Consider the following 16940-nt stretch of genomic DNA (forward strand, 5'->3'; position numbering starts at 1 on the left):
GTGAGGCCCAACATTTGAAAGATGTTCTTTACATGCTACCAGCACAGGTGCACTTTGCTTGACGGGTCCTCTCAAGCACATCACATCACCTAAGGTCTCGGTCACTAGTCATTGCCTCTGTGAGGCTCAAAGTTCAAAGATCATGCTTCACCACTTCATCCCATATCTTCTTGAGTCTACCTCTACTACATGTTCCCTCCATAGATAGAGATTGGCACTTCTTTACACAGCTGTCCTTGTCCATATGTATCACATGACTATACCAGCGCAGTTGTCTTTCTTGCGCACCACATCTGATTCCTCTTAAGCCTAATTTTTCTCTCAAGAAGCTTACACTCTGTCGAACATGCACACTGACATTGCACATCCAGCAATGTATACTGGCTTCATTTCTCTCAAGCCTACGCATGTCTATTTTCAGCGTTTATTGTGTAGATCGAGTCTATCTACATTCAGCATAGATGGAGTCTATTTTCAGCGTTTATTGTACCCGTGCACCTTCTGCATACAAAAGTTAGTTTCCCTGTTAATCTTCCTCTAATGTTGCTGCACCTTTTATGCATCCAAAGTTTACACTGGGTGCATCTTATGGAGTTTCTACCTACACCTTTTCTACGGATTAAGCAGGGTCATCTACTTGAAAAAACAAAGTCATAGTAAGTAGGAAGGCAGATTCTGTGGAACTATTCAACCCATTGTGGTATGGAAGATGGATGTTGAATGATGATGATGGTGTTTGTGTGTGTGTGTGTGTGATCATCATTTAGCATCCATTTTCCAAGCTGGCATGGGTTAGATGGTTTGACTGGAACTGGTAAGCCTGAGAGCTGCACCAGGCTCCAGTCTGTTTTGGTTTGTTTCTACGGCCTGATGCCTTTCCTAAAACCTGCTACTCCACAGAATGTACTGGGTACCTCCAGCGTGTCACTGCCACAGGTACCTTTAACTTGTAGGGTAAGGAGCAGCTAGGCTGATTAACCACCTATGGCTGCTCCTTCAAAGAAATTGGACAGATCTAAAAGCAGACCTATAACAGAGTGAGTTTCATAAGCTGAGAAGGAAGGTGAATTCCAAATAGGAATGACTATAACTGTTTTGAGATATCACTACTGCACTTGGATAGAAAGAGAAAGAAGGAGTAGTTGATGCGTTGATTGGATCTGTTCAAGATAGTGATGTTAAAAAGAGAAGTGACACAGTGATATTTAGGATTTTTATACACAAAGATCAAGTCTCAGATTATTCATCTCAGTTCAAGAGATTGTAAATTTAGTTCAGACAGATATGAAAAATTTGACATCCCAAATATCTGTCAAGTAAAATGTCTCTGAAATTCTATTCTCTTTCTCTCTCTTTTCTCTTTTACTTGTTTCAGTCATTTGACTGCGGCCATGCTGGAGCACCGCCTTTAGTCGAGCAAATCAACCCCGGGACTTATTCTTTGTAAGCCCAGTACTTATTCTATCGGTCTCTTTTGCCGAACCGCTAAGTGACGGGGACGTAAACACACCAGCATCGGTTGTCAAGCAATGCTAGGGGGACAAACACACACACATATATATATACATATATACAACAGGCTTCTTTCAGTTTCCGTCTTCCAAATCCACTCACAAGGCATTGGTCAGCCCGGGGCTATAGCAGAAGACACTTGCCCAAGATGCCATGCAGTGGGACTGAACCCGGAACCATGTGGTTGGTTAGCAAGCTACTTACCACACAGCCACTATTCTACTTATATTTTGAAAATAATTTGAATTCTAAATTTCTTCAGTATAATCTAATGTAGATCTGATGTATGTTTTTCAATTAAGAACACATTGAAAATCATTCCATATATAAAATTAGCATTTTTATTTCTGTTTTTTAAGAAGCTTCCTGAAAATATATTTTAAACTTTAGATCATTTGACTAATTCTACTAATAATTAGTGAAGAATTTAAAAAAGGAAGTGACACCGTGATTATTCCTAAATCCTCAATTGCAGAAACTTGTGGAAATGGGAAGAGAATTAAATTCATTCTTCATTTATTTTTTTTAGTTTTTTAATGTAATACATTATATTTGGACGTGGCGATTTTATATTCTACTAAATTCACTCATTGAATAATATTCCTAAAACCATTTTTTAGATCATTTATTGTATGTTCAGGAGAAGAAATGTATAATTTAGCATCATCTTCATGTAATTTTAAAGTAGTTGATCTGATGACTGTTGCCTTATATGATATAAATAAAAAAGGTGACAAGGCCCAAAAATCTGCCTTGGAAGTGCCATTCTTTACTGGAAGAATTGGAGAGGAACTCTTTGATATGAAGAAATTGGGTTCTGTTAGATAATCTTCAACCCATTCTATTATTTATATGTTGAACCCATAAGATGGCATTATTTGTAGGGGGTTATTTTTGTGACTGTTAATCAAATGTTTTTGCAATATATATCTGTTGAGAAAACACTATAAAGATGATCCAGACAAGACAATACATGAACAAAACACATGTTGTTGAATACTAGACTGCGTGAGCTAAGATGGCTGTTTAGAAACAGAGATTCTATTTCTGCATGGACATCAAAATTACTGAATGGAATTCAGCAAAGAAATTTTATGGTTTCTTTAATAAAATGCTTGACAGTGGAAAGGAAATTACTGCTCTTCCATCTTCTATAAATACATCCACACATGACAACAATTCTAACTCCTTCATCATTGACAAAATTTTTTTTTTTTTAAATCAACCACCTTAATTGCTATTCACCCAATTTCTTTTTTAATTTATTTATATATATATATTAGCAATTATTTGCTTTTACATTTCTCTCTCTTCGTTTTGTTTATTGATCTGAAGAGTAGGGAGAATCTATGAGCAAAGTGGCCCTCTTTCAAGCGGCTGTTTATCTCAATATTGTTGAGAAAATATGAACAAGGATGAATTTATAGTTGGAAGAGTGTTTGGTTTGGTTCTAAAAGATTAGACATTATTCAGTTATTGAAAAAGAAACAAAAATGTAGTAACTGCTATAACTATCTTCAATATTAGACTTTTAAAAGTATCTTTGTATATTTCAGATTCCAGTGTTGACATACCATACACTGATTCAACTGGTATAGACCTGGAAGATTTCATTAAGAAAACATTAAATAAAACACCAAAAGATAGGAAAATATTACTTAAATTAGAAACAGACCTCATTAAATTTGTAAAAGAACCTGAGTAAGTATTTATATATTTCATAAAATTTGTGTTTTCTCTCTTTAATTTGACTAAGCTGTATTTAAAAGCATAACTTAATTGTTATATTATTTCTTTGCAGGCATCTTTTTCTAAAGTTTCCTCCTATGTCCTCATATGATCGAATGCTTGTCCATCGGGTTGCAGCTTATTTTGGTCTCGAGCACAATATTGATCAAACAGGCAGATGTGTCATAGTGAACAAAACACCCAGTACAAGATTGTAAGTTATTTTGTATTTTTTTTTTGCTTACTTAGAACATTCTTTTAAATATAATATTTTACTTGTTGTATTTGATCCTGGTCAACCTTGCTCATGTTGAATTGTTACAAGGAGATAATTGATCAAGCAAGTAAGTGTAACCTATGAAGCCAACATTTTAGATATTGAGGAATGTTAATCTGGGTTAAACTTCAACATATGTTTGGTATTGTAACTATAAATGTTTTCTTATTGTAGATGTCCTTTCTTATGAGTTGTTTGTTGTAAAACATTTGGCTGCTACATTAAGCAGCTTCATGGACTCATTATTTTATTAGTAATTTTCAAAGATTTTTGTTCATGCACATTATATATGACCATTTACAAATAGATTCTTTTATCACTATAATTAAATAGATCCCTTTCAAATTTGTTAATAAGTCAAAAAATCCAATCCTTTAGGGCTTTATAAAGCACTTTATTATACATCAAATTTACTTTGCTTCTTCAATTTATATTTTTTATATCCGCCTCCTATAATATCAGCTACTTTCCAATATATGACAATGTTTGAAGTTATTTGGTAATCTGCAGAGGGCTTTGATAAAATGGTGGGGTGTATATTCATTTGGATAAATTCACCATTTGTTAATTCATATTTTGTTAATTGGGAAAGAGTAATTTGTAAAAAGTTACAGATAGTAATGAACTGATGAAAATGTTTAATGTGGCAATCAAATTTTCATAACTATCAAACCATTATCAGAAATATTAAATTTTTAAATCTCTCATAGAGATATGTACGGTGGTGGGGCGATAGAATGGTTGTATACTGTCAATCTAACACAAACATGACAGTAAGGGGTTACACCACCGCTGTTTAGCCCTAGGAAGCATCGACGCCTCCTGATGGCTTTGACACATTTTTCCTGTGTCCCCCCTTCGTAAATGTATATAAGGACACAGGAAAAATATGTCAAAGCCATCAGGAGGCATCGATGCTTCCTAGGGCTAAACAGTGGTGGTGTAACCCCCTATTGTCACGTTCACGTTAGATTGACAGTATACAACCATTCTATCACACCATTGTTTTTGTTTATGTGTATCCTAGGAAAGGTTACCTACAATAAGAAGAAAACATTTATGGTTACAGTACCAAGCATTTGTTGAAGTTTAACCCAGATTAACATACAGATTATTCCTAAATATTCAAATTCCCGTGGCCGTTTGCCAGCTCCGTCTGGCACCTGTGCGGGTGACACGTAAAAAGCACCCACTACACTCACGGAGTGATTGGCATTGGGAAGGGCATCCAGCCGTAGAAACACTGCCAGATCAGACTGGGCCTGATGCAGCCTTCTGGCTTCACAGACCCCCAGTTGAACCGTCCAACCCATGCTAGCATAGAAAGCGGACGCTAAATGATGATGATGATGATGATGATCTTTATTGCACTCCCAAAGAAGTCAGGAGTAGTGGACAGTGAAGAACATTGCACAGTTAGTCTCATGAGTCATGTTAAAAAGACTATTCTGAGAATTATACGTCTGCAGGTAAGAAGCAGAATAACACCCAGGATTGGAATTGAACAGTTTTGGCTTTGTAAGGATGCTGGTGCTAGGAATGCTATTTTTGTATTGAGAATGATAACCAATCAGGCAGTGGAGATGCAAAAAGATACCTTCGTGTGTTTCATAGATTACATTACACAGAGGTCTTCAACAAAGTGAGAACCTTGATCTGCAAGGAAAAGACATCTGAATCTTGCTGAGTCTGTAATGGAACTAATCAACATGCATAAAGATGGATGAAGAATGCAGTGAGTACACTAGTATCAGGAGCAAGGTTGGACAAAGATATGTTATATTAGATCTCTTCAATTACTACAGCAAATTGATCACAAGAGGACTGAAGAAGGAAAAATGTCTTAGGATGGGAGGCAGAAACATCACAAGCATAAGTTATGCAGATGATGCAGTCTTACTTGCAGAGTCAGAAAAAGAACTGCTAAGACTTCTGGATATAGTAGTGAGATAAAGTGAGAGGGAAGGTCTGTTCATAAATTGTAAGAAAACAGAGTTTATGATGCTGAAAGTGAACACTCAAATCATTAAGCAGGTCTCATCCTTCACTTACTTTGGAGCTTTGATCACAGAAGACACAAGATGTGTGAAAGAGATCAAAAGACAAATAGTGCTGGCAAAATCTACATTGTCAAAATTGTATAATATCTTGAGAAACCATATTCTGAGCATCAAGACCATGATCCATATATTGAACTGCTATGTCTACCCTGTGTTAATGTATGGAAATGTGGCAAAGTCTATAACACCAGAAATAAGAAAGTGCTTGGAGAGCAGTGAAATGTGGTTCTTAAAGAGAATATTGAGGATAGCATGGACAAAGTGTCTAATGAAGAAGTGATGGCCCGGGTTATGGTAAAAAGAAAATTATTTCGTGAGATAAGGGCCACGATTCGGATGGTGCTTTTTACGTGCCACTGGCTTCCGTGCCGGTGGCACGTAAAAAGCACCATCCGAATCGTGGCCGAAGCCAGTGCCGCCTCGACTGGCTTCCATGCCGGTGGCACGTAAAATGCACCAATCCAACCGTGGCCGTTGCCAGCCTCGCCTGGTACCTGTGCAGGTGGCACGTAAAAAGCACCCACTACACTCACAGAGTGGTTGGCGTTAGGAAGGGCATCCAGCTGTAGAAACATTGTCAGATAAGGCTGGAGTCTGGTGCAGCCTTCTGGCTTCCCAGATCCCCAGTTGAACCGTCCAACCCATGCTAGCATGGAGAACGGACGTTAAACAATGATGATGATGATGATGATGAAGGGCTAAACAACTGAGATTTCTTGGTCATGGATTAGGAAAAGGAGCCTGAAGAATTTAGCAATGACCAGAAAGATTGAGGCAAAAAAATGCAGAGGAAAGAAAAGGATGATTTGGATGCCAGGCTTGACAAACTGGTTGGAAGAAAGAGTCATTAAACATCAGGAAGTGGAACTGTTACAGAAAACAATGAACAGAGGACATGATCGCTTATGTCCTACATTCTGGACATGGCACCTGAAGAGAAAGGAATATCTCATAGGTCCAGAATTTCTTTGAACATTTCTTAATTTCTGAAGTCATGCACACACTCATTTGTCAGTAGATATAGCTTGTAAGCCATAAAAAAGTGCCCAGTATATTTGGTAAAGTGGTTAGTATCAGAAATGGCATCCTGCTGTATAAAGCAGACTTTGGAGCTTGACACAGTCTCTGACTCATCAGTTCCTGTCAAACCACCTAACCCATGCCAAGATTGAAAGAAATCAATGTTAAATAATGACAATGATGATAAAGACAAAGAAACTAAAAGCCCTTTTATCATAAAATTCGTTTTAACCCTTATACATTGGATGATTCTGAAGAACAGCTTACCTGTTCATCATTGTCTTTTATTATTTGGTTACAAATGTTGCTGTTATTAGCTCCTTTTATGTAGGATGTAATTTGAAGATTATTTAGCTGCTATTTCTATTAGGGCATGTGACCAGCTGTAGCTTTTCACATATGAATTAACCCTTTTGCTACCAACCTGGCTGAAACTGGCTCTGGCTCTGAGTACAAATGTCTTGTTTTCATAAGTTTTGAATTAAAATCTCCCACCAAACCTTAGTCACAATTTATGTTCCTAACACTAGCTGAATGATAACTAAGTTATTTTACTGAATTCTTTGTTATATTTAAAGTAACTGAAACACAGAACATCTCAAAATAAATACAGTAACGAAAGAGTCCAAGTAATCTTGAGACAACTTTGAAACAAATTAAAATAAACTTGGAGCAAATAAAAACTTTTTTTCTAATGAAATAAAAGCCTTCAAACCCTGTTTCTGTTGCCTTAATCTAATCTATTATACTTAAGTGCTACTCATGCATTCCTCTGGTGTAAATTATCTGTCACACTGGAAAGGGGAAAGTAAAAGTGTGTGTGCGATAGAGAGAAAGAGAGATTCAAGCAAACACCACTGGCACATACACACCATTACAAACACTGTTGGTGCACGCACACACACACACACATGCAACAATTAGCTGTATGTATGAGAAAGAGTGGGAGGGGATATGTGTGCACATAGCTACAGAGTTTTTCTAGTTATATTAATAACTATTTTCCTAACTTTCTTCATAAAAGATGTGTAATATTTCCTTGATACTGGTGTTACTAACTATATATTATTACACACATGTGAGTGAGAACACTTTGAGATATTTTTGGTATCTAACACATGTCAGATACTGCGAGCACTGCTTCTGATTGGTCAATCCATGGTGATGACCCGGGGTCACGGTGATGGCACTACTTTTGTCATTCATAAGTTACAACTAAACTTCATTCATTACTTTCACGAGCAGGTAGAATGTAGCCATGTAATTAAACAAACATACTATCTTTTTTATACCAGATATCACTTAAAGTCATATACACATAAAATATAAACATTTCTGGTGGTAATTCAATTTTAAACAGTCATCAGTTATCAGTCATTTCACCTGAAAACTTAGCGCTATAAAATCGGACTATCTTCCTGCGGCATGACATCTTTTACAGTTACACATTGTGACGTCACTGACGTGAAATCAAGCTGTATTCATGCGCGCTTCAACACGATGTGAAGAATTTAGTTATTGGGTTAATAAAATATGGTCGTTTATTCGCGTGTAATAAATAAAATACCAAACTTATTCCCTATGGATACCGTATTTATTACAACTCGTGGCTTGTAAACGTATCTAACTTGCTTTCGCTCGTTAGATACGTTTACAAGCCACTCATTGTAATAAATACGGTATCCATAGGAAACTCGTTTGGTATTCTCTATATATCAAGTGCTTCAAGTATTTTATTGCCAAATGGGGTTTGGTGTGTTACAGCAGACAGGGATCATAGAACACAACAGCAAGAATTCAATCAAGAGAGGTAGAGAAGATATAGGGAAAGCTTAGGAAAAGGGCAAAGAGAAGAAATGAGAATGAAGAATAAAGATTGGAAAATTGGGAACAAGAATCATTAACTCAGGAACAAAAGAATGAAATTTCTGCAAAAAATGGAGCTAGGTGCTATAATGATGAAGCTGAAACTAATAGATAAAGGATAAGAATTGTTAATCAAGAAAGAAGGGAAAATATGAATGATGATGCTAGGCAAAAATATTTTGCAGAAACCAGAATGAGAAAGTATGAAAGAAGAGAATAGACAAAATTTCTTAGTAATTAATCAAAGGATCATGAAGGAATTGACACCACTTTTTGGGGGATAGGGAGAATGTTTATGGTTTACACTGTGCTACAAAGCTACAAAATGGGCTGCAGAACTTCCAAGAAGTAAGAAATTAATCCCATTTTAATTTTGATGGTTAATACTTCTTGAATCATCATCATCATCGTTTAGTGTCCGTTTTCCATGCTAGCATGGGTTGGACGGTTCTACTGGGGTCTGTGAAGCCAGAAGGCTTCATCAGGCCCAGTCAAATCTGGCAGTGTTTCTACGGCTGGATGCCCTTCCTAACGCCAACCACTCCGAGAGTGTAGTGGGTGCTTTTTACGTGCCACCCGCACAGGTGCCAGACAGAGCTGGCAAACGGCCACGAACGGATGGTGCTTTTTATGTGCCACCGGCACGAGGGCCAGGCGAGGCTGGCAACGGACACGAAACGGGGCGGTGCTGGCAACGGTCACGAAACGGAAGGTTCTCTTACATGCCACCGGCACTGGTAACACATCTGCAATTTCCATTGATCGATTTCCATTGATCGATTTCGATTCTGATCCTCACTTGCCTCAACGGGTCTTCACAAGTAGAGTTTCGACATGCCACCGGCACTGGTAACACATCTGCAATTTCCATTGATCGATTTCGATTCTGATCCTCACTTGCCTCAACAGGTCTTCACAAGTAGAGTTTTGTGTCCCAAGAAGGGAAGGTATGCATACGTAGGCTGGCTCCATCCCATGTAGAAGGCCACGGGTTATGGACTCACTTGTCCTGCCGGGTCTTATCACGCACAGCACACTTCCAGAGGACTCGGTCTCTAGTCATTTCCTCAGTGAGACCTAAAGTTCGAAGGTCGTGCTTCACCACCTCATGTATTAAAATGTCTTTCATAAGTTTATGAGAGTCATCTGCTTTGGAAACTATAAAACACAGTTACTCTGGTTTACATCCACTTGCTCCAACGTAATAAATCTTCCACCAGGTGATTTGCTACAATTTTTTAGAGTATAGTCAAGCCGTACATTAAATGTGCATCTTGGGCAAGTGTCTTCTGCTATAGCCTCGGGCCGACCAATGCCTTGCGAGTGGATTTGGTAGACGGAAACTGAAAGAAGCCCGTCGTATATATGTATATATATATATGTATGTGTGTGTGTGTTTGTGTGTCTGTGTTTGTCCCCCTAGCATTGCTTGACAACCGATGCTGGTGTGTTTACGTCCCCGTCACTTAGCGGTTCGGCAAAAGAGACCAATAGAATAAGTACTGGGCTTACAAAGAATAAGTCCCGGGGTCGATTTACTCGACTAAAGGCGGTGCTCCAGCATGGCTGCAGTCAAAATGACTGAAACAAGTAAAAAGAGGAAAAAAAAAGAGATTCACAAAGAGTTTTCGGTGTTAATTATGGACATCAATTTAGGCACTCAACAAGTGACATTTTCATATTCTATCTTCTTGACTTTGTCATGGACCTCTCCACAGTGCAAATGGGTTACATGGTCTCCACATACCCAATTATATGCTGTTTCTTCTCAACACCATATGCAACAGTGCATACATGTTATTTCCAAGTGCACACTTCTTGTATTTCTCATCCTCATCACTACCACCACCACCATGCTTCTTTCCTGTTTGTCAATTCATGAAATACCAATATTTGCAGGTTTTAACAAATTATCTTTGCTTTGAGATTGACTTTACTTTATCCACAAGTAAATGCAGTGTTGTAGTGACGTGATGAAATGATTTCAGATTTAAAATGATTCAGCATAAGCAATTTGAAATACACATCTATGTTTTTTATCTAAACATCTGTTTAATTTGCTCCAAGATTATTTTAATTTGCATTGAGTTTATTGTAATTCACTTCAAGCTCTATCTTGCTTTGCTTTAACTTTATTTTAATTTGCTTCAAAGTTATTTTAAATTGTATCTGAAATAGTTACGAAGATTTCTCAATGTCTTATCAGAAAGTAATTTTTTAAGACCTGGCATCCATAATAATTTGGTCTCAATTTTGAGGCAACTTTTTTTTTTTAACAAAAAGATTCTGCAAGAGATGAAAAGAATGTTTTCTGACAGGAGAGGACATAGAATATTTTTTTTAATTAATTATATCAATACAAACACTAAGGAAAAAAAAAATAATAAAACAATATTTTGGTATGAGCAAATAAAGTTAATATCACTTAGAAATTGTTTCCTTTAATGTTTGCTAACTTATTTTCTATTCTTTTTTAGACCTGAATTCAGTTTTCAAGAACACATACATGACTCTGATACCAATGTAGGAAAAAAACAGATACTAAAAAGAAATGGAAGTTTGGAAGAGGTAAGGAAAACAACTTTATTTCACTTAGCAACATTTTGTGATTTTTTTTTTTTCATAAAAGAATGCTAAAAGCAAAATTTAAAAAAACATTTGAAAATAAAATATTTCAGTATATCAACCAAAAAAAGAAAAGTCTATCTTCTCAAAACAATTTTTAATTATTCAAAGTAGTTGGCATTTTGTCTCATTGTATACAATATTTTCATATTTAATTTTTAGTTTTGCTCTGAACTTTTTATTATTAAGTTTACATATAATGTTCAATAATGCTGTTGGCATACCTGTGCTATTTTTAATGTAAACTTACCTTACTTGTTAACTTTTATCCTTGTGTATTCTATCGTTAGTAGACATGTATCCACTTGGAGTAGATTGAATTCCATAGAGCCTTAAAATTCTTGCCATGCATAGCATGAAATAGCTTATTAATATCCAAATTAAAACATATTTTACTCAAACTGTGAAATAATTATTTCATAAACTATTCGAATACTATTGACCTTTTCATTTATAAAATCATTTGAAATGATTGTACAATAAAATCAACATATAGTTTTATTAGAAATTTATATATTCTGAGTTCATAGCAATTTAAAGAACTCAAAATCATACCTCATTGGCATCATACAATTAAATTTGAATGAATAGATGATTAACTAAAATCTCTTCATACTATTCCATTGGATTATTATTTTTATCATTATATTATGGACATATTACTTTACTTCATAGCAATGTCAACAGATACATGTTTACCGGCAATTCAGATGTTTAACCAATTTCAGTTTTAGTGTAATTATAAAACTTAATTTGAAGGTTTGTTTCAAAGCAATTAAGATAGTAATTCTCTAAAACCATGTTCCTTACGGAAAGATAGGAGTGAAGAACACATTAATGTATACTATTTATAGATACATTGATATTTCTTTAACATGCAAAATATTAGGGTGTCTTTTATTTACAGCAAAACTTTGAGATCACCATGTTTTTAGTTATTCAACTTCAGAAACTAGTTGTGCTCTTGATATGTATATTCAGTCAGTTATCTTTAAAACTCATGATGTAGGTACTTTTTTTATAGCCTTAAAAATTACTTTTCGTTCTTTATAAGGGATAGTGAATGTCAGTGTGTTGTTGAGCTTTTTGTCTGGGTACTGTGAGTGCTTGGAACATCTTTACCCTTAGATGCTGTGGTGGCTTCATACATTTCCTTCTGGATGCTATGGTGGCTTGATACTTCTACCTCTGGATGCTGTGATGGTTTTGTACGTCTGGATTCTTTGCTGGCTTTTAAAACTCAATGTTGTGGTGACTTTTACTTCTGGATGTTGTGATGGCTTTTACCTCTGGATGTTGTGGTGGCTTTTATTTACCTCTAGATGTTGTCATAGTTAAATGATTTTTTTGGCATTACATTATCTGAGGTGCTTTTATTTTGTTGTATGTTAGTATTTTAGTGAAGGATACTTCAGTAATTTAATCATTTAAGTCACTGTTGTAGCTTTACACATTTCAACTCAGCATATACTTTTGTTTCTGAATTCTGCATTGGATATTTTTTTATGGATTGACAGGTGATTGACTGTAGCCTTCATCTTCAATGAACTAGATTTTCTTTGGAAACATCCTATTGTATATCTAACCTTGTCCACAGATGAAATTGTTTTTTGTTTTGTGTTTTGTTTTTGTTATTTTTTAAGACAATAAACATTGTTGCTTGGTCCTGTTGATGTATGAAAATATACATGTGTATTTTTAAAAGGTTCTTTTAGAATTAGTATCTTTATACTAGCTACTTGATGCCCATGTCACCATCTTGAAAAAGATCTGAGAGCTGCTGAAAGTAAACCTCTTATTGATTGGTCTTAAAACTGAAATCTTTACTCTTTGATGTCATACTTAAGAAACTATGTGATGATAACTTCCACAAGCGTTTATAACTGAACAAGTTTTTTAATGAAAATTACTTATATAAGTAATCTTATATAAAGATTTAAATAGGATTATTTTCAGTCATTGAAATTGTAGAACAGACATATAACTAACACAAACATTCTTAGAAAATATTGTATATATCTTATTTATATGCATATATATTTTTTTTTTTTTCAATATTGATGTAAACAAAATATAATACAGTTATTAACTATACTGAAATAGTAAATCATTTATGTTTCTTGTCTCATAATTATGCAATGTATGCAAATTTCTCCTTTCATTGTTTTTTTTTTGTATATATATTTATGATTCCTTGTCTTGTAGAAATGTCTAAGGTTTATGATTGATTCCAGGATGTACTATGGAGCATATGGACTATGATATCAATTTAAGTTTATTATATATATTTATGATATATATATATATATGAAACTGTATAACTTTGAGATTAAACCTTTAATCCTTTCTTGTGTTTACCAATGGCTCTAACATCTTTGTCTTCTGTGCAAATCTCTTGATATAGATTTTATTTTTGCAATAGATAAGCTGGGTCTAATTGAGAAATTTCATATGTGAAAGTTGCTGTTTCAACTGCTATCTTTTCTTCAAACTGTATGCTTGGTAATTACAAGAATCAACATTGCTAAATCATAAAGTCTTTAGAATTAAAAACGTACACATGCATAGGTGTGTGTGTGTGTGTGTGTGTGTGTGTGCGTGCGTGTGTATGCGTGTGTGTGAATCTTCACCTTTGATAACTCCATGGATTATATTTCCTGTGAAATACAATGCTATATTTTGCATGAAACTTTATAATAAGTTTCATCTGTTATTTTTTAACAAGTGTAAATAATAGTTAGCCAAGAACTGATTATTTTTCCCTTTTGTTCTTTTATCGACATCTAGAAGAGTAACCAATCTATATTCTGTTATCATGGTTGCTATGTATAGAAACTAGTTATGTGTTCCAGTTCTCTCTCTCTCTCTCTCTCTCTCTCTCTCTCTCTCTCTCTCTCTCTCTCTCTCTCTCTCTCTCTCTCTCTCTCTCTCTCTCTCTCTCTCACAGCACTTATACTACCATCTCTGCATTGCTTCTATTATTATTAACCATATAAATCTACCATGTAGTTAAAACAATTTATGCTAGCCTAGAATAACTGTTTTACAATCAATATGTTTATCATCAAGAGAAAACAAATGCTTGTTAGCTTTACCAAATTTACTGAAATACTTATATACAAAATTTTTTTCCTACATTTTACCTTTTATGAATAAAGCAGATTTTTTTTATTAACAAGCAAAGTTTATTCAAACAATATCTATCGTATATATATAATTCATATATGAAATACATGTTCTCTTACTCTTTTTGTGTGTGTGTGAGGGGCAATGGGGGAGGACAGCCAGACAGAGTTTGACAGAATTCAGTTTACTAAAAATTTGAACTGTTTGTTTTTTATTCAACATAGAGCAGATAAATTTGTTTTGAAAGTCATTTTATTGTATGGGTTAACAAATGGATTTTTTTTTTTGCCTTTTGATTCATCACTATTATTTTATGATTTTAAGGAATAATTAAGCAAGTTGGCTTTCAATAAAATATCAAGCTTCGAAATTTCATAGTAAGATTAAAATGTTTATGCTTTTAAATGATACTTTGTTTTTCCTTGAAGCATCACTCTTGAAAACAAACGTTTTATTATTTTTGTATATTAAACTATGTGTTAATATATCAGAATGATATGATAATATTCAGTAAAAGACAGTTAGGTATTTTCCAGTGACATGGAAGTGAAACAGCTAAACCTTTTTGCCAATTATCTTTGCTATTAGAGATTTCATTATTTTGTCTAGAAACTCATTAACCTATTTGTGATCTTATTTCTGATGAAATAACGTCTCTATATTTTCAATTAATATATTAATATTAATAAAGAAAAAAATTGGGGGCAGTTTCATAAAATAACTCCTTTTGTCCATTCTTAAGCTGTATTTGGATCAGAACTTTAAAAGTTCTTACTGAAATTATTATGAAAACATGATTTATATATGTGAGTTTTAAAACAGGAGGATTTGTATCAAAGAACAAATGATAGTTTGTTAAAAATAGAGTTAAAAAGGAAGATACTGTCTAGATTGTAACATAAAAGAATGAAAATAGCAAAATGAAAAAGAATAAAACAGAAAAAACACTTTCATTATAATAATAATAATAATAATGAAATTATTGTATACAATGCTCAGGTGCACCACAACTTGTCAAAAGTGCATATAAAGCATATGCAGTAATGTACAAATGTCTGGAAAGCAAACAATGCATGAGTCAGATACATGCTTGTGTGTGTATGGAGGGGAGAAAATCAGGTGTAGTGTTGGCGAATCTCAGGAAGCATGGAAGTTTTGAAGGATGCAGTGCTCCGACAACTAACAACTGATGCCGGCAGTTTGTTCCATGCTTCAGCAACTCTCAGCGTGAAAAAATGTTTCCTGAAGTCATGGGAGCTGTGCTGTTTTCTGACTTTGTAAATATGTAGCAAAGATTTTAAACATTTTGTTTATGAACAGTAAACTCCTTTTACACTCAATCTAAGTTTAACATACTCAGCTGAATTATTTACCCATTGAAAGGTTCTGACCATTTTCATTGATGCTTATGTTTTATTATATTGGTAATCCAGTAGATTATAACAATTTAATAATTTTATTTAGATAAAATTTAAATGATGTATTGATACTTCATAAAATTTTTAGAGCTTAAACTTTCTTCCTAGAGAAGAAATAATAAGAGATATTTTAAATTTTAAAAAAAGAAACTATAAAATCGATTTTGTAAATTGATTACAAAACAATTTTTTAAAAAAAGGAGTGGTGGGGTCAATAAGGTTCAGAAAAATTGTTTTATTCACTAAGTTTTCCAAGAGGATTGAATTGATGCTCACACAATATAGTTACCTATATAATGGAGCAATACTATTTCATACAATGTAAAATGAGGCCCAAAACAGCCAAGTGCTCTCTGATAACAGGAAATTTTATTTGGTAATTATTAAATTTCATTTCCGTCAATAATATTTTTGAGAAAAGTATGAATGTCACAACTTCCATTATCTAAATTCTATAAAGTATTGTGAATGTGAACAGAAGATTAATGGTCTTGGACTTCTTATCTATTGCAAACGACAGCAGGAAAGCATTTCACTTATCTTCCCTGGTACACTTTAAGAATTATTTTGCTGTACTTAGAAGCATAGATGTTTCTTTAAAACCCTGATTAAATACTGAATTTTGATGAAAATTGTGATAAAAAAATTACAGACGAAACTGAAATTAGAAATAGATATTTAAAACCCAGGCTTCACAAAACCTTCATATATGTATACAGCGGAAACAAGTTTATTGTGATCTTGAAATACGTTAAGCCAAAAGAGGATGGTGTATATCTATGCAGGCGTTTTGGTGTTCACTTACAATTCAACTTGAAGCAATGCAAAGTGTGAATGGAATAACCTGAGTCTTTTAACAAGAGAACCTTCTGTAATTATTGAAGTGGTAAAGCAAAAGAATGGAAGCTGAAAAAAAAAAAAAATTGAATTCCTTAAGTTGTGAATCTAGATGATAAATTTCTAATTAAATTCCATCTGAAGATATCTTTGATGTTTAGCATATCAATGAGTGTCAACAGCAAATAAGGTAACGGAATGCATTTAGCATTGAAAATTATTGGAAGCCAATACATAAAATTACCAAAATACTTTTGTGCAATTCAATCTTTTAGACAGATTTTTTTGGTCCAGTAAAGCAACTCTGAAATAAATTGCTTTTCAAAATAAATAAATAAATAAAAATAAAGAAGCCTTGTACTTTGCATTTGTTGTTGTTCTTGTTGTTATATGTATGTTTGTGAGTTAGCAATTGTTACGATAAAAATTACTAAATGGCTTAGGAAAGTAATGTAAACACTCCAGAGCAAT

General features: G+C 34.2%; 1 protein-coding gene across 7 annotated transcripts in view; it reads left to right on the forward strand.

Moving 5' to 3' along the window:
* Positions 1-16940, forward strand: part of LOC115211112 (cAMP-regulated phosphoprotein 21) — a 242178-nt gene that overhangs the window by 138156 nt on the left and 87082 nt on the right. For all 7 annotated transcript variants that reach the window (XM_029780027.2, XM_029780028.2, XM_029780031.2 and 4 more), the window contains 3 exons: positions 3069-3213; positions 3314-3454; positions 10941-11031. In XM_029780027.2, the coding sequence (XP_029635887.1) occupies positions 3069-3213; positions 3314-3454; positions 10941-11031 (377 nt within the window). The remainder of the gene's footprint in view (positions 1-3068; positions 3214-3313; positions 3455-10940; positions 11032-16940) is intronic.

Source organism: Octopus sinensis, linkage group LG4 (genome assembly GCF_006345805.1).
Source record: "Octopus sinensis linkage group LG4, ASM634580v1, whole genome shotgun sequence".
Classification (NCBI taxonomy): domain Eukaryota; kingdom Metazoa; phylum Mollusca; class Cephalopoda; order Octopoda; family Octopodidae; genus Octopus; species Octopus sinensis.